Source organism: Ascaphus truei, chromosome 4 (genome assembly GCF_040206685.1).
Source record: "Ascaphus truei isolate aAscTru1 chromosome 4, aAscTru1.hap1, whole genome shotgun sequence".
NCBI lineage: Eukaryota > Metazoa > Chordata > Amphibia > Anura > Ascaphidae > Ascaphus > Ascaphus truei.
The window spans coordinates 383,004,633-383,024,273 of record NC_134486.1 but is presented as its reverse complement, the minus strand read 5'-3'; the positions used below and the strand labels follow the sequence as shown (position 1 = coordinate 383,024,273).

Below are 19,641 nucleotides of genomic sequence, written 5' to 3'. Positions count from 1 at the left end.
ACCGTACGCTTAGCTCTCGAGGTGTTGGACGCAGAAACAAACCCATGACCCCGTCTTATAGCTGCAAGTTTAAACGAAAACGAGTGCCACAGATTGTGTTTTTCTCCTCGACGGATGGCTGGCCAAGCCTTTTATTACTGTGTGTTTGCTTTAGCTTGGCTCATTTCATTATTCACATCCATGCGTGGCCAGGGAACTGAAGGAGCTCGGGCCAAGCACGGAGCCTGAGCCAGGCAAAAGTTTCGCCCAGCATCTTTGCCGGTAGATGTCACTGGTTCTTGCAGTGACGGAGAATATCAATAGCACATCTAGTGGTTTGTTGATTTACCATCTAGCATTAGATTATTTTTTCTCATGAAGGGACACAGCTGTCTGTATGGAATCAGCCATTGTTTTACAAAAATAAAAAAAATCAAGCTTCAAGGATTAAGACATCCTTGAAATTTTAATTGCCAATGTTACCTTTAGTTCTCTTTCTCTATATTCTGTTTAGAGTTGCAATAGCGGCAATTTACTCTTTAATGTGGTTGAAAATCACACAGGTTGATGTGTGTGTGTAACGGATCTGCTATATTTAAAGAGACTCTGGATATTTAAGTTCTTCTTCCTTTTGCCAAAAGTTTACCTGATCGGTCAATGATATGTTTACCAGTTGTACAAAGAAGTGTTCGCATCGATGTAGCGTTACCTTTCCTGGAGCTGCGGGAAGAAAATCAGCGTCCGGCAGCTCCGGGGCAAAGTTCAGCTTGAGGGCAGCTGCGACGGACACATTCTGATCACTGGGAAGCTTACCCCGTAATGGGGGATTTCCATGGTAATTTTCCCCAGGCTACAGCTGTACTTTCAAACAGGAGAAGCAGGAGTAATTATTAACAAAATCAATTGGGAATGATTTTCTGGCTAGACGAAGGTGGAAGTGTCTTGTGCACTTTTTTTCCTGCCATTATTAATAAACCATTACCAATAACACCACTTTAGGGCCCTGATCCACAAAGCTTTGTTAACTCACTTAACGGAGGTGTCAACCTAACTTAATATGATGTTAACACTAATGGTGCATCTTGAAAGGACAATAACATAACGTTCAGACATGTTTTCTCCAGTAACGAGCATGGCATAACTATAACAGGCGTTAGTGATAATCAGATGCAAATTCTATGCAAATGAAGCGTTATAACAACATTACATATCCACAATAGTCTATTAAGGTTAACATGGGGGCTTAACATTATGTTAATTAGATCATACCTAAACTTGCATCATTAGTCACATCCAGACCCTGAAATAGGACTTTTATAGGGTTTGCATGGGTACAACACCACAGTTAGGTATAATTTAACCAACATCGTGTTATTTCCCTCTACTATCTCAACTTCAGATCTCCACATGCCAATAGGAAGCCGCAAGGTCATACAGTAGTTTGCGTCTTCCTAATGTATGGTCATTTATATCCTAGTAAATTACTATATACCAGGGGTGGCCAACAAGGGCCACTAACAGACCAGGTATTAGGGATATCCCTGCTTCAGCACAGGTGGCTCAGTCATTCTGAGTGAGCCACCTGTGCTGAAGCAGGGATATACTTAAAACCTGATCTGCTGGTGACACTTGATGACTGGAGTTGGCCACCCCTGGTATATGCAGTCATTTAAAAACAGTATATACTAAAAATTAAACTGGTGAGTATCTTGATAACTGGTAGGTCCCCGGAGGTAGAACTACCTGGTTTCAACGTGCTTTTAAATTGATGAAATGATTTAAGACACACACTGTGATATACAGTTATTTCGTAGATGAGGTTGGAAAAAAAAACCCCATCCTGTATGTCCATCAAGTTCAACATATGCTAAGTTTAGACGACAGATACTTTATCCTATATCCATACTCACAGTTTATTGATCCAGAGGAAGGAAAACAAAAAAAAAATGGTGAAATATCATCCAATGATATCTCATAAGGGGAAAAATAAATTCCTTCCTGACTCCAAGAATTGGCAATCGGATTAATCCCTGGATCAACATATTTCCCATGTATACTTATTTGGTATATCCCTGTATACCTTTCCTATCTAAAAAGATGTCCAACCTTTTTTTGAACAAATCTATTGTACAGTATCTGCCATCACAGTCTCCATGGGTAATGAATTCCACATTTTAACTACCCTTACTGTAAAGAACCCTTTCCTTTGTTGCTAGGGAAATCTCCATTCCTCCAACCTTAAGGGATGACCTAGTGTCGTTTGTACTGCCCTTGCGATGAATAGTTCATATGAAAGCTCTTTGTATTGTTCCCGAATATTTGTATATAGTTATCATATCCCCTATTAGATGCCTCTTTTCTAATGTAAACAAATCTAATTTAGCTAGCCTCTCCTCAAATCAGATTATCCATCCCCTTTATTAATTTGGTGTCTCTTCTCAACATTTATTCTAGTTCCATAATGTCGTTTCTATAGAGTGGTGCCCAAAATTGCATTATTGCACTCCATATTCAAGGTGTGGTCTTACTAATGTTTATAAAGGGGCTTAATTATGTTTACTTCACTTCCATCCATTGCCCATTTAATGTAAGATAAGATCTTGTTGCCTGCTGTCTACAAGCACTCCTAAATCCTTCTCCATCAAGGACTCCCCTAATGTATCCCTATTTAATTTGTTAGTTGCCTGTTTCTTCTTGTTTCCCAAATGCATAACCTTACATTTATCTGTATTAAACCTAATCTGCCATTTACCTGCCCAAGTTGCCATTCTATCCAAGTCCTTCTGGAGGGAAATTACATCCTGCTCTGATTCTACTACCTTACACAATTTAGTGTCATCAGCAAATATAGAGACTTTGCTCTCTATGCCAACCTCAAGGTCATTAATAAGCAAGTTAAAAAGCAAGGGTCCCAGTACCGATCCCTGAGTTACTCCACTCACAACTTTAGCCCAACCTGAAAAAGTTCCATTTATGACAACTCTGTTCTCTATTCTTCATCCAGTTTTCAATCCAGGTTCACATATTAGTACTGAGTCCAATTTGCTTTATTTTGTACACTAACCTCTGGTGTGGAAGCATATCAAAAGCATTTGCAAAATGTAAGTAGACCACATCAACTGCATTACCATGGTCTAAATTCCTACTTACCTCCACATAGAAACTAATAAGGTTAGTTTGGCATGACCTATCCTTCATAAATCCATGCTGACTATTACTAATAATTTTGTTTTCTATTAGGTGTTCTTGAATATTATCCTGTACAAAAGTAGCTTCCCACTATTGATGTCAGGCTTACAGGTCTGTAATTCCCTTGTAGTGATCTAGCTCCCTTTTTAAATATACTGGAGGCACAACATCTGCTTTACGCCAATTTTGTGGCAATTAGCCTGTGAAAATGGAGTTCTTGAATATTAAATGTAATGGTTTGACTATTACTGAACTTAACTCCTTAAAAACTCTTGGATCTATGCCATTGGGGCCAGGTGCCATATTTACTTTAATTTTATCAAGCCGCCAAGTGAACTTGGAAGATATAGAGATGATCCTAGATGCAGTATTCAGAATAGATTGATGGGGGAGAGAACTTTACCTTGGAAATATTGAGTTTTAGGTGACAATGCGACATCCAATAGGACATTCACATGGGCATTTAGAGACATGGGACAAGACCTGTGACGACGGAGCAGGTAGAAAGAGACACATTCGCGTATGAGCTGCATACAGGGCATACTTAAAGCCAAATTAGTTGACAAAATCACCCATAGAGAGAGAGAGAGAAAAGGAGAATGCCCAAAACCAAGCAACGAGGAACTGAGTGGTCAAGATAGGAAGAAAACCAGAAAAGGGCCTGGTCATGGATGCCAAGAGAATGAAGAATGAGGAGGAGATGAGAGTGACCAACAGTGTCAAAACCTTCAAAGAGGTCCAGGAGAATAAGAAGAGGTGAAGAATTCCCCAGCAAAATAAGGGCAGGAGTACTGTAGTTTTGTAATGTTGATATGGTCTTTGATGTGGGGGTATCCAGTTCAAATGTTATTGTCTTGTGAGACTGGGGATATAAAATTAAATTGGAAGCTCTACGTGGACCATTACTAATAATTTTGTATAATTAATACCATTGGCATTCCTTAATATTATCGCGTACTAAACCTTCAAGTTGCTTCCCCACTATTGATGTTAGGCTTACAGGTCTGTAATTTCAGGGTTGTGATCTAGCTTCCTTTTTAAATATAGGCACCACGTCAGCTTTACAGCAATCATGTGGTACTGGGCCTGTGGAAATGGAATATTTGAATATTAGATTTAATGGTTTGGCTATTATTGAACTTAACTCCTTGAGAACTCTTGGATGTATGCCATCAGGGCCAGGTGCCTTATTTACTTTAATTTTATCAAGCAGCGTATGAACTTATTCCGCAGTTAACCAATTGTTAGTTAATATAGAGTTTGTGGCTTCCTCCTGTGGCACTATTATTGCAATTGATTCTTCCCAAGTAGATACAGAGGCAAAGATTACATCTACTTTCCTTTATCCCCAATAATTTGCCTACCATCTCACACTGAATGGGTCATATATTTATTTCTAATTTTTTGTTGTTATTAAGGTACTTAAGGAACTTGTTCGGGTTGACCTTACTTTCTATTGCAATCCTTTTTTCATTTCCCATTTTTGCTAATTTGATTGCCCTTTTGCAATTTTTGTTACATTCCTTATAATTCTGATACGATGCCTCCATCCCTTCTGACTTAAAGAATCTAAACACCTTCCTCTTCTTATCCATTTCCTCCCCTACCTATTTATTTAGCCACATTAGTTTAGACTTGATTCTTTTATATTTATTACCAAAGGGTATACACTGATAAGTGTGCTTTTCTAACAATGTTTTAAAGACTGCCCATTTATTTTCCACATTTTTCCCTGCAAAAACATCATCCCAATTTATTCCTTATAGATAAATCCTCATATTAAAATCTGCCTTTCTAAAATGTAGTCTTTGTTGAACCCAATATGGTTTTTGATCATTTATTTAAAATGACCATGTTATGATCACTGTTTCCTAAATGTTCCCAAATGTGAATATTTGTTATTACTTCTACATTGTTTGTGTAATTTGTGTCATTGAATTGTCTTAAGCACCCCCCAAAAACCTGCTTACTTTTGTTGCAATGCTAATCTCATTGCCCCAGTCTATGCCTGGATAATTAAAATAATTGATTATGCAAACATAAGTATTGATGCCTTCTCCATTTGCAAAAGCATTTTGTCTTCCTCAATCTCACAGATATTTGGTGATTTATAGTATATCCCTACAAACATTTTCTTTGTACTTTTACCTCCACAGCTAATTTCTTTCCACAAGGTCTCTACATTTTCATCATTCCCTTCATAAACATCTTCCCTTATAATAGGTTTTAGATCCGGTTTAACATATAAGCATACGCCCCCTGATATGATACCATATGATAAAGAAAAGAAAGAAAGGCAGATACGAGTTATGTTTCATGATTTAATTTGATAAGAAATAGTACTATTAAATAAATGGTATACTTCTTTTAGTGACGTGCTTGTTATGTTGAACACTTCACTGCTATACAATACAGAGTGCAAACAGTTTAACCAGCAATTAATGTTCAAAACAAACCCCTGAAAAATAGACACAGGGCAGAATTTGGCTACATTATGTCCTACAACCGTGCATGTTCTATCTAGGTAGGGAACATGCATCCAAAATACATGGTTTCCAAATAACCTTGGACTTCACAGAGGTGTCTAAATATTCAGGCAATCACCCAGCCTCCCACTACGCCAATGTTTGCTCTTGCATGAGTTTGGGAAGAGGCAGGAGAGACAGGGACATTAACCCATTCAGTGCTTTGTTGGCTCCTCTGGCTATTAGGGACTTATGAAAGGGAAGGGTCGCAGTGAGCGGAGCACTGGAGACAGAACGAGAAGGACATGTAGAAATAAAAACAGACTTTTGGAGATGGTAAGGGCCACTTTGTTTATCTAGGAGTGGCTCAGTGAGTAAAGACACTGACTGGCACGAGTTTGGGAACCTGGTTCAATTCCCGATGTTGGCTCCTTGTGACTTTGTGCAAGTCACTCTATCTCACTGTGCCTCAGGCACCAAAAACATAGATTGTAAGCTCCATGGGGCAGGGACCTGTGCCTGAAGAATGTCTCTGGTAGGCTAAGGCTCCGCTGCCTTGACCACGCGCTCCCACTGCAGACAGGCGGCGCGTGGAGAGGCACTTGAAGCTATTTGCAGTCCGTAGGGAGCATTTTTGCGAGCGGGGGGGGGGAGGCATGGCCAAACGGGTCGGGGGGGGGGGCGCGGCCATGACAGGGGGCACAACCATAGAGCTCACAGCACTGCAGCAGCCCGAGGGGGGTGGTGTGTGTGTTGTAACTGCTGTTTGCAAGTTTGAAGTTTTCCCTCTTCCTGGTTTTAAAATGATATCCTTCCATTGGCTATCACTAGCTGGCTTGCTATTGGTTGATGGGAGCCAGTATGTTATTGGCTCCCTCGCGCACTGTGTGACGCATTGCCGCACGGGAACATGATCCTCGTGTATCCCCTGCTGGCTGACGCGTCACAGCAAGTAGTCAGCTGTGCAGTGACGAGGGACTAGGACCGGCTCAGGAGGTTACAAGGAAATGGTGAGTAGCGGCTGCGCGCGCCGCCGGACACAGCCCTAAAGAGCTACGTAAAACTAGCAGCGCTATACAAGAACATGCTATTATTATATTATATCTAGTCTGCCCATAACTGTCAAGACATATTGACATTCTGGCGCCTAGAGATTAAAGGCAAACCTTTATTTGCCCATGGGTTCTAATGCATTGCGGTTCCATTTGGCTTTGACAGGGACTGGCATATGTTGGGGTTGAAATCTCTCTAATATCCCGACCCAAAAAGCTTTTGTCTGCATTTGTAGTGCACTGACAGTCAGAGTAATGGGGCACTCCTCTTGAAGCAAGATTTTAAAAGCAGGGAACTACACTGAGAATAATTGTTGATACCTAATAAATAAAATGGCGAAGCCCAAAACCCCAAAAATGTGTGAATTCTTTGCTGCTCACCAAATTTTTCAAATAAAGAATTGATGCATTTACCAGTGATCCTTTAGTCCTAGGGAAGACCTGTATTTCATCCAGAGTATCCAATGCAATTTAATGTACAAGGGCACACGGATTTGAATGAAGAAAAGAATGTATTGTGCCATAAACAACAACGTTTCGGCCCGCTGGCTTGAGAAAGGCCAGCAGGCCGAAACTTTGTCGTTTATGGCACAATACATTATTTTTTTCATTCAAATCCGTGAGCCCTTGTCCATTAAATTGCATTGAAGCCCACGACCCCGCATTCATTTTGTGGAATCTGGTTCTTCATGGTAGGGTTTGTGTGGCCTGTTACTGTGAGCTAGAGTTCAACAAGTGTCCTGCTGCACACTACATCAATACTGCAGACTTGGCAAGAGTTTGGGTGAGGCCACTTCAATGTAACCTCTCTGAGAAGTGGTTTCGTTTTTACCATGGAGAAGGAATTGACCATGTTCACTACAAAACTCCCCCCTCAAATAAGCTGCCCCATCACAAGCAGAAATGGGCATTGTAATGTCTCCAGTAACTTCTTTGTGACATTATTTTGTTCAGAATGTCAAATGTATGGCCCTGGCCACATCAAAAAGTCAGATTAGAAAATCCAATTAACCACCCTATTCTCGCTCTAAAAAATATTTGATCTCAAATATTAAACCAGATGGGACGTACAATATTAGTCTGTTTTTTTCTCTCTCTGCTGTCTGTGCTCATAAATCACTGCATAGATAACTGCAGATTAATTATAACTTCAAGCCTAACCAATCCCATCAAAGGGTTTACTGTATGCCTGCAGAGTAATGCAACGATATAGGAACCAGGGCTCCGTGGGATACGGTGTACAAAAGGCCTTAATTGGACACGTTTTTAACTCCTTTGCAACCACATGCAGTACCTCGAGAAAACGAAGGGCGATAAGAAGTATTACTTTATACTGTAACCCACAGTTGTGATATTAATCAATTAGAATGCTGCATTCTTCACAGATGAGACAACTCCGTTAACAAGAGACTCATGCACAGAACTTTCAGAAATCTTGCACTTTGATTGGAGGATCAAATGTTCATGAACACACTAAGTCTGTCAACCTCTTACCCAATGAAACAGCTCTTTGCTGCCAGATGTGCACTGGAAGCTGGTCTTTGTGGCAGAAAGTGGCTTAAACGATCAATTCATTCAAGATTACATGCATACCACGCACACTGCCCAGTATTCTTATTAATGTAAAGCAGAACTGCCCTCTGCTCAGCTCCAGTTGACCAGAATGACAAGTGCTGTTTTCTCACCAATGTGCAGATAGATAATCATTAGAAACATTGGGTAGTCTGTTCTCCGCTCCCTCCGACCACCCTTAAAGAGGCTACCCCACCTAAATAACATAAACGTACTGGTTTAGTAACTGATGTTATTTCTGGTGTATTTAAATGGCTGTCCAATAGGAAGCCACAACCAAGGACTTGCAGCTTCCTATTGGCCCACAGGACATGCACGGTATTGCAGCCATTTAGATTTTCCTCCAGGGAGCCCAACACCAATAATTACACCGCTAAGTATCTCAGGAACCAGGGCATCCCCAGAGCACATAATAACACAATTCTGCTCCAAAAGACCCCCCCAGTTCCAATTTGTAAAAAAAAAAAATCTAAGGAACACAAGATGTTTACAGGTCTATATCGTATTGCTTACCAAAAGCATTTCCTGTACACTTACAAGCCTAGTGATAATTACACTGCTACAGATTCAGGTCTTACCTTTCAACGTGGTCTACATTGCCAGCTACACCAAGACCCCCGATTGTATAGATTTTTCCATCGTAAACCAGACTGTTGTGCCGACATCTTGGAACGATCATTCTGGATACCAGATTCCAGTTATCAAGTAAGGACATGTAGCACCACACGTCAGCAAGGGTGACCCCTGATTCCATGCCACCTAAACCCAGGAGAGAGATGGGAACAGTAAACACACAAGGTTCTAGAAGCTTCTGGCGAATGAAAGACATTTCAAATATTTGTATGAAAGATTCCGATTGCTGGATTTAATGAGCTGCATAAACCTGGATTCTGTGATAGCTTCAACAAGAAGTACCCATAATTACGAATTAATGTCTCAACACTTTCACAATAACAAGGTTCTACAACGTACAGTAGTACAGAGAGAGAGAGAGAATGCCTTGTTAGCGCTCCTGGAGTGAAAGTGTTAATGTCTGTTTATGGAACTGAAATTCTGGAAAAACAATATTGGGCGTGGGTCAAACTGCCATTAAACAAAGTACAGTACTGACATTTCCTTAGACCGTTGGCAACTAATGATAAATAAGGAGGCCAGCTTTTGGAATATAAATATGTGTGGGTCATATTCATGCTACAGTATAAGACAAGACAATCCAGTTAAAATAAATCTATGCAAATAAAGTTGTGTACTAGTTATGTGCAATCTCATGACAGCACCTCTGTATTGTATGCAGGTATTTTCACTGTGTAAAGGGCAGCACTAATGCACCACATTTTAAGTGCATTTATTAAACAAATTTTTCCTTGTCAAGGTTTTGACCATGTGTTCTACTCTTGTCCTACATTTCGGTTTTGTACTTATTTACAGAACATAACAAAAGACAAAAAGCCTTCAGTGCTGCAAACAATATGACAAATTATATAGTGAAATCGTCATCTGTTTTTCTTCATAAGTGAGGGTCATTTAATTCAATGGTTTGGCCAAAGCAGTTTGAGCTGCAAACCATGCCAAGGTATCCCCGCTTTTGTAAGTCCTAACACTACTCTACCCGCAAAAAGCTCTCATAATCGCTCTAATGGAGGGAGAGCTGTCTTATAGACTGGCCATTCCCAGGTGCACAACACAAACTTACGCTGTTTGTCTTGTTATATAGATGAGGTCAGAATCTCAGTAGCACTCCTTTTTGACAAATATACAGTATATGGTGTGGTGGGTTTTGAGTTCTGAGCTTACAGGGACTGTGTGTTTGTATATTGACAGAACACACAATCATTTGTTATAGTTACTTTGGATAGCACTAAATGCACTTCTAACATTTATGTTGAGCTAGTGGTCCTATGTGAAGTCAAATATGGGACATTTAAAGGGGCATGATACAATGTTTCTTTGTTCACTAAATGACTGTCAGTGCTGCAGAGGAGGACCAAAGATACTATGTTCTTTGGGAAGATCATGTGACCAGGCAGTCACTAGATACAATTGGTGCACTGCTAGAGAGAGGGCAGGGCTCACAAAGGTGTGTGCCAGAGCCTGTTTCAGAAGAGGACGGGGATGTGACTTGGTAAATGGTTGCTATAGAAACAAAAATGCTTGTTACCTTAACGTATAATGTAACATATGTGTCCTGCATAATGTAGCAGTACAGTGTGTGAACTGATTGCAGTGTTGTGTATGACATTTTAAAGTACTTTAGTACTCCAGATATTAAAAATTGATGCCCAAGGCTTGGCCATGAAGATGACAGATAATACTCCAAAGATAGGACTGTCATTCCTAGTCCAATTTGCATTGCATGACAGGCCCTTCCAGCACTAAAAGGAATACAAAGTGGGGTACCCTGAGGAAGTGACGAAACGAAACACGGAGGGTCAGAGGTCGTGGCGACTTTAGAGAAACATATGCGCAGCGTTTCATGCGTGAGGACACCTCCAACTACAAAGTGAACAACCCCACCTCCACAAAGAGTGTACCGGTTAGTGGGACGTGCCGCAGAGCCTCTACTAATAGCGTATGTGTGTCACTCAGATTTATACTATTTATACTATATATTTGGAATAATAATGTGTGGATATATATCCATATCTCATACATTGTTCACCCTATGTGGAATACTAAGATAGTATTAGGATTACTGTCCCTATTTACAGCTATATACTGACATTGGATCAATATTAAACTCCATTAGATTCAGCTATTACAGCAATTATACAGGGTATACAGGGGGCTTTAACCTATAGGATCTCCATTATAGGCCTATTAATACGACTGCAGCATCTCAGGACCAACAACCAGTAATACTTAATTAAGGATAATTTATCCATATCATTTTGAGTCCCTATTACTCTGCTACAGGGATTGTTATGGATTTTAATTATTTAGTGTAATATATTTTGATCAAAACACAGAGAACACTGTATGATGTAAAGACACAGAACATACAGATAAGGCCCTATTAATGCACTCGAAATCTGAGGGGTAAGTCACCCTAGTAAAAAAGCAACAACACAGGAATAATCTGAACCAAACCTATAAATAGTGTTTTAGTATGCTTTATTGATGTTGGTTAAAAAATGGTACCAGATGAAATGGTGAATAGAATGAACCGAATACAATTGGTGCTATTAGGGCAAGTTGCCAAATAGTTGATCCAAAATAGTTGGAAAACTAAACAAAAGCACTATAAATTACAGATAGCACAAGATCAATGCCTATGGTGTATATATTTTCTACTATTTTTCAATTTCACTGTAGTCACTTTATTGTACACTGCGATTTCTGATTTTTAAAATAAAATGTGTTTGCCTAATCTAGTGAGCATGTTCTGCCTTTGAAGTACTGTATATGTCTCTACCTGTGTTTTTGAACGGTATACAGAAGGACAGATGTGCTCTGCAGTTAAACTCCTGCTGTAATGGAGGAGTGCACAGTTACCAAATATCGTAACCAAACCAGACTTACGTTTGGCTAAAAAATAATATGTCCAGTGTCATAGTTACCTAGTTACGTAGTTACATAGTTACATGGTAGATGAGTGAAAAAAAAGGCATGCATCCATCAAGTTCAACCTATGCTAAATTTAGAATAAAAATATAAGGATATAATAAAGTCCATACAAGAATTTGCAAAAAAATAGAGTGAAGCAAGTTCCCTCAGTGCTTCTCGCCTTCAGCAAGTCATGAATACCTCCGATGTGGTACCTCTGAGGATTAGCCTGCCAGAAGCAGTGGCTTGTTCCTGTTAGTGCTGTTTAGCATTTATAATTTCACAGACACTAACTTTTTCACTGCCAGAGGTGCCTGCAAAATCACTGAATTTCATATGCAGCGTGGGCAGCTCCTCATTGAGAACTCGGTCAAATCCAGGATAATTAGCCTGCAGCGATAAGCATAAATATTCCAACCAACCACATTTAGGGGGGTGGCTAATTCTGACTGCTATGTTGTTCATTTGGCCATAACCCCTTGTGTGCGCAGTTACGTTATATGGACCAGTAAAGGAAACCAAGCAAACTATTAGAGGCCAACTGAGTATACAATAATTAATACAAAAGTACAGCTGTGACCATAAACATAAAAACATGAATAAATAAACATGACATGAGAGTAATCACCAGAAAGAGGCAGAAGACAATATTAACTTAAATGGCCGGGTCCCCAGGCCCCAACCTCACTCCATAATGAGATTTCAGTCCAGTCTTGGTTCTTTGCCATCTGCACCATTGCATTCTGGTCCTAAATTACCTTGATTGATATAGAAATAGAGACAGCCAGGACGGGACTAAACACTCGGTGTTCAACCTATTCATTGCCAGTGAGGTGGTTGTTAAGGTTGCAAATAAATCCCAATGCCTCTGGCACTAAAATCACATTGTAAGCTCTTTGAGAGATACATATTGTTTGTGCATGGTTTATTATGTATAGAGTTAGGTTGCGTCCATGCTGCCGCTGAGCGCGTTCATGCGTGGCGCGATGACTTTAATGTAATCTAATGAGCATGACGCTTTGTGCACGTACGCTCGGCAAAGCTCAGCTCTTGGGGCGACATGGAAAATTGATTTCCAAACTCTCAGAAGGGTGACATGACCCAAAATTACGTCACGATAGTTCCTCCAATAACACGCTCCGATCCAGCCAATTACACGCCTCCTCCCTTGAACACCACGCCCCCAGCTCGCGCTCGGAAATTGCAGAAGGACAGCCGAGCGCTCCTGCTTGGAGAGTTGGTGATGTCACCGCTCTCAAGCATGAGCGCGCTCAGCGGCAGCGTGGCCGCAGCCTTACACGGTCAATTCTACACAACAAACAACCATTTACTCTGGTGTTTAGGGTGTTTAAAGTGCTGGTCTTGGATACACATTGTTGTTGGTTAAATTGCATGTTTATTGTATGATTTTAGGCAAATGATTATACTGTATCTCTATTCTTCAACATCATTTATCCCCTAGTAATGGGTAGAAATAATAATATTGTTAAATTCTCTCTTTAAAGATGCAGACCAAACGTGTTTTTTTTTTTTTAATTAATCAGTTCAGTACTATGAGAAAATACTTAAAGCTGTTTTTTAAAACAGCTCTGAATTACATTTTTAATGTATTATAATGCAACAAACATCTTTTCATTTCTATAGCAACCATTTACAGTCGCCTTCCCTTCCTCTTCTGAAACAGGCTCTGGCACCCCCCTTTTTGAGCCCTGCCCTCTCTCTAGCAGTGCACCACTGATCTTCCCCACAGAACTCTGCATCGTTGGTCCTCTTCTGCTGCACTGACAGCCATTTACTGAATCCCGAGCCGCATCTTTGCCGATCGATCCCAGGAGAACGGATCGATCGGCAACTTAGCTAATTACTTATCAATGTGTGTATTGTATTGATGCACCTATTAAATGGAAAAAATAAATAAATGTTAAAAAAAAAAAGAAGACTAAAGCACCAAAAATGCACTTCCTGGATCCCACCCCAGAAGTGGTTGCATAATTGCATCTAAAGATAAATTTTAAAACCAGCTGTGCAAATACAACTTCATCCCCCCCTCATGAATATTCCTCATGAAATGGTATTTGTTTTTCAGGCTAACTTTCCATTACAATATGACAACTACAGTAGGTGATTCAATTACATAAATATATTTAGCTTTACATGTCTGTTGTAATAATTACACGGTGATTCAACAAATACTTTCTCTCTTGGTACTGTGTGCAGAAGGTCAGAAGGGAGAACACAGTTAAGGTCCATTGGCCAGTAGCTTTTGGCAGCTAACGTGGTCCATCCTCTGCTTCTCCGAAAAATAATCATGTTTGTTCACTGCCATTCACGCCCAACTTTAAAAAAAAATGATGATTACTAAAAGCAATTGCTAAATGGGCGGTAATGGGTTGATGTATTGCATACCCGAGGGATCTGCATAAATATGAGACACGACTCTCTTGGAAAATATTACATCCTACAGCAATTCTAACAGTGACTAATGAAGACATGTTACGTTCATAACAAGATAGGGTTCCAAAAATATTCAACTGGGCGCTATCCATTCTCTTGGGTCAACGACAAGCCCTACAGCTGTAATGAATGGTGTGGGATTGTTTGGTGTAAAAAAACAACAATTTCTTTGGATGGTTCAGTTGAGCTGTAGTACAAGTTATAAGACTGGATGTGTTTTAACTATTTTATGAGAACAAGAGAGGTGCAACAATGTTATTTTTAGGCCATCACACCTGCTCTCTTATAACAGATATTGCAGCATTCATTACAAGGCAGGTTCAATAAACCTATTGTTCAATTTACAATAAGCAACAGAAAAAGAGTATAGGTTTTGCACACCAAACAATAACAGCATAGAAAATGGTTCATGGATGCTCCAGAGAAGGCAAGCATCTCATAGGATAAATAAAACAGACACTCCAAATGTATGTACAGTATGTATCTCTTTACTTAAACTGTAGTGCCCACGGTTTTTCTAACACAAACCAGTGGTAATCGCCCAAAAGACCCAGGTACATGCTGGATACATGCCTTAAACTTGCCTTAAACTAGACCCAGCATTTCTGCATTGATTAATGGACCATCAGATTAACAGCGGGGGTCCCTGGCAGTCCCATTCAAACTGAATGGGACTGCCAGGGACCCCTGCTGTGTTAATTTTATGGGTCATTAGTCAATGCAGAAATGCCTTAAACTTGCCTTAAACAAGCCAGGTTACACCCAGCACATACCCAGAATGTAACTGGGCTAGTTTAAGGCAAGCTTTAGAATACTTGCGGTCTCGTCTGTATAGCGCCCACAGCTGTACTTAGCACTTTACAAGAGAGACGATACAGTACAGGAAATTTTAGTACAATAAGTACAACAAATAAAGTAAGACAATAGGAAAGGAAATCTCTGCCACGGAGAGCTTACAAACTACGGTGAGTAGTATGATGGGAGACTTACAGAGAGCAGGTGAAGGAATAAGTGCAGTAGGTGGCAGTCGTTGGTAGGAGTGACTGTCAGTGTGGGACAATAGCCATGAGTCTAGGCTATTGGAGTGCTTTATTTAAGAGGTAAGTTTTAAGGTGTGTCTTAAATGTGGGCAGAGAAGGTGCTTGGTGTATACCGAGGGTTAGGAAATTCCACAGGTAAGTGGCAGTGAGGGAAAAGGGTTTAAGGCGAGAGAAAGCAGAAGAGGTGAAAGGGGTGGAAAAGAGCCAGTTATGGGTAGAACGCAGGAGACGAGCATGGGCATGGCGTTACAGTAGATCAAAGATGATATGTAGGGAGGAACAGATCAGTGGAGAGTCTGTAAGGTAAGGAGAAGAACTTTGTGGGTCATTCGAACCTTGATGGGAAGCCAGGAGGGGGATTTACTGTAAGGAGTAATTGAGCAGAGACTGTTTTGGGAGAAAGTTAAATTATTCTAGCAGCAGAGTTTTGGATGGATTGCAAAGTAGAAAGTTGTGAGGAAGGGAGACCTGTTTGCAGTATGTTACAATAATTCAGACGGGAGAGGTTAAGGGCTCACATTAGAGTTTTAGCAGTAGCGTGGCAGAGGAAAGGGCGGATCTTGGCAATATTAAGGAGGAAGAAGCAAAAAGTTTTAGCTATGCCGTGGAAAAACAGAAATAAACTGTGCGCTACTATCTATCTCCTTATAATTGAATACAGTGCAGTGACTAAACCATATATCAATAAAGTAAACCACAATACCACAGTGAATAAGTGATTAAATAATTAAATTATAACATAACCGTGTGGTTGATAAGGGCGTCTGCTGCTATAAACATTAGGGGTGGCTCAGCACCCCACACACTCTAAGAAATGGAAACAAAAAGAAAACAGCGCACAACGCCAAATAGTGAAGTAAGTAATAGAATGTATTACAATGTTAAAGGGGTAATAAATCTGCGTACATCAGATAGAAATAACATGTGCATTTAGTGCATAACACACTGGTTACCACTCTGTAGCTGTAAAACAGGACGGTCTGGCACTCAGCTGTCTCTGCAGGAGCCTCTATGATGGTTCTGGGGCATGGGATCCTTCATGCACTCCTCACACAGCAGGACGCTGCTCACAAGGGGATTCCTTTCAAGCAGCCTGGTAATACTGCAGATTCAGACACTTAGTGGGACTGCTCCTCAACCGGCGATATACTGCCTCCAGGGGAATTCCCCTACAGTCCCCCGTCTCTCCTGTGTAGATTTGCTGCTTTTCCCAGCTGCTATGATCTTAGGGCAGTCCAGAGCTGTTGGAATTGCTCTGCAAACACTTCCGCAGCTGCAGGGGCTTACACAGCGTGCCACGATGCCGCTCCGTCACGTGGTATAGCGGAGTGACGGCACAGTTCTCGTGGCAATGGAGGAATCAATAGGGAGGAAGAAGGAGAGTCCCTTACACTCTCTTACCGGCGCAGAGATCGCTCAGTTAGCACGGTGGCAGCCAATATAAGCTGATAGTGATACAAATCCAAAGGATGAATATAGGCAAAATGATGGCATTAATACATCCAACATGTTTCGTAGATCTAACTACTTCTTCAGAAGTGTTTGCAGAGCAATTCCAACAGCTCTGGACTGCCCTAAGATCATAGCAGCTGGGAAAAGCAGCAAATCTACACAGGAGAGACGGGGGACTGTAGGGGAATTCCCCTGGAGGCAGTATATCGCCGGTTGAGATGATTCGGGTAGCCACAGGTGTAGAAGTGCAGCGCACAGCAAAGAACCGGATCCACAGGACAGCAGCAGTATGATAAAAATAAAAGTTCTTTCCGACGAAGCGCCAGTAAGGCGTGAAACGCGTTAGAGACAGAGGTTTTTTCCTGCACCCATACCTGTCTGCACCATGACTTTCCAATAAAGAACTTTTATTTTTATCATACTGCTGCTGTCCTGTGGATCCGGTTCTTTGCTGTGCGCTGCACTTCTACACCTGTGGCTACCCGAATCATTTCTACCAGCAGAAGCACGCATTCCAGAAGGCATAATGGGCAAGGTCACGTGAGTTGTACCTTTAAACAGTACATAGAGGTATTTTATTGGTGTGTTTATGCAAAGTGTGAGTACCAGTCCACATTGGCAGTGAGGGGGTGGGGCTTATATATCTCCATTACCCACACTCACCAGGACATTTATTCAGGTTACAGACCACACACTCACCCATATATACCTCACTCAATCATATACCTCAAACCCAGCTTACTCCCTTCAATCAAGATATTATCGTTTATCACAAATCATGTCACTTGAGCACTATATCTGAACAATGTTCTTCTATATTGCCGGTTGAGGAGCGGTCCCACTAAGTGTCTGAATCTGCAGTATTACCAGGCTGCTTGAAAGGAATCCCCTTGTGAGCAGCGTCCTGCTGTGTGAAGAGTGCATGAAGGATGCCATGCCCCAGAACCATCATAGAGGCTCCTGCAGAGACAGCTGAGTGCCAGACCGTCCTGTTTTACAGCTACAGAGTGGTAACCAGTGTGTTATGCACTAAATGCACATGTTATTTCTATCTGATGTACGCAGATTTATTACCCCTTTAACATTGTAATACATTCTATTACTTACTTCACTATTTGGCGTTGTGCGCTGTTTTCTTTTTGTTTCCATTAGCTATGCCGTGAATGTGAATGAAGAAGGAAAGGGAGGAGCTAAATGTCACTCCTTGGCAACGTGATTTGGTGACAGGATAGATTTTAGAACCATTTACGGGATGGAAAAGGGGATATTTTCCCAGGTTTAGCAGAAAATATGAGGAGCTCAGTTTTAGCCATATTAAGTTTAAGGCAGCACAGTGCCATCCACTAGGATATAGCCAGGAGGCAATCAGAGACATCGGACTGGATTACAAGTGTGAGGGTAGGAGGGGGGGGGGGGTGTACACCACCAAACAGATCAACAGAAGACGTATTATCAACAAAGACCGAAAATGTGCGATGAGAGAGGTATGATGAGAACAAGGCTAGATCTTTGTTGCGGATTATAATATGAAAGAGAAGAGGGTGATCAACAGTATCAAAGGCAGCAGAGAGATCGAGCAGGATTAGTAGGGAAAAATGACCATGGGATTTGGCTCCATGTAGATCATTGGCTACTTTTAGTGAGCACAGTCTCTGTTGAGTGAGCTGTACGAAAGCAAGATTGTAAAGGGTCCAGGAGGGCATGGGAATGAAGAAAGTTGATCATACGGGAGAACAGGAGACATTCTAGCAGTTTGGAGGCAAAAGGCAGGAGGGATACAGGCAGGAGCGTATTGGGTCGTCGGGACACTGGGCAAATGATTGGTGGGGCGTAGGCCCAATGGCTTGTTTTGTGCTATGCATCGCAGTTACAGAGGCTCCGCGCTCTTCCCCTCAGCATTGAAACATTGCCGGGGGAGAGAGTGGGGCCGCTGTAAGAAAGAAGTCCTTCTCCATCGACGAGTCATGTGTGACGCTGTGTCGTCATGGCAATGTGATGCCACATGGTGACATATTGCCATGAAATGCACCATCACATGACGCGGTAACGTTACAGTATGATGCCGTGGGAGGAGGGCCGGCAGGTAAGTGAAATACCGGGCCACATTTCACTCCCAATCCTCCCCTGGATACAGGTCAGTAGCTAGCAAGGCACGTAGAGTCTAGAGTGTTTTTCAGAATAGGTGTGACCATTGCATGCTTAAAGGAGGAGGGGGAAATTCCAGAGGACAGGGAGGAAGTAAAGCTATGGGTGAAATTGAGGACTAAGTCAGAAGTAAGAGTTCGGATAAGGTGTGAGGGGATCGAATCGAGAGGGCATGTGGTAGAGAGGAGAAAATCAGCTTAGAAACTCCCAACCCTGTAACAGGAGAAAAAGGAGTCAAGAGTGTAGGATGGGGGTTTAGGTAGAAGCAGAGGAGGAGAAGGGGACAGCAGGAATCTCCTTGTAGATAGCATCCGCCTTGCCTTTAAAGTCGACGGCAAACGCTTGAGGAGAAGTGAAGGAAGGATGGGAAGAGGCGGTGGGAGTTCGGAGGAGGGAGTCAAATACAGACAATAGGCAGCATGGATTGGATTTGTGAGTGTTGATGAGTGAGAGAAAGTAGTGCTTGGCCTTAGAGAAAGCAGACTTAAAACAGGACAGGCTACATTTATAGTGCAGAAAATGAGCCTGCGTGTGAGATTTCCTCCAAAGGTGTTCAGAGGAGCGAGTGCAGGTGCGAAGGAAGCATTTGTGAATTTAGCCAAGGCCATGGGTTAGAGCAAGGGTGCGCAAACTGGGGGGCACGGCGGTTACAGATGCTCCGCGCTCATCCTGAAGGCATTTAAATTTGATGCCAGGGGAGCGGCGAAGGGCTCTGTAACTTCACTTACCTTGGCTCAGACGGTTTCTGGC

General features: G+C 41.6%; 1 protein-coding gene across 2 annotated transcripts in view; it reads right to left on the bottom strand.

Moving 5' to 3' along the window:
* Positions 1-19,641, bottom strand: part of KLHL29 (kelch like family member 29) — an 869,600-nt gene that overhangs the window by 113,831 nt on the left and 736,128 nt on the right. For both annotated transcript variants that reach the window (XM_075598451.1, XM_075598452.1), the window contains one exon: positions 8,836-9,016. In XM_075598451.1, coding sequence (XP_075454566.1) covers positions 8,836-9,016 — 181 coding nt within the window. The remainder of the gene's footprint in view (positions 1-8,835; positions 9,017-19,641) is intronic.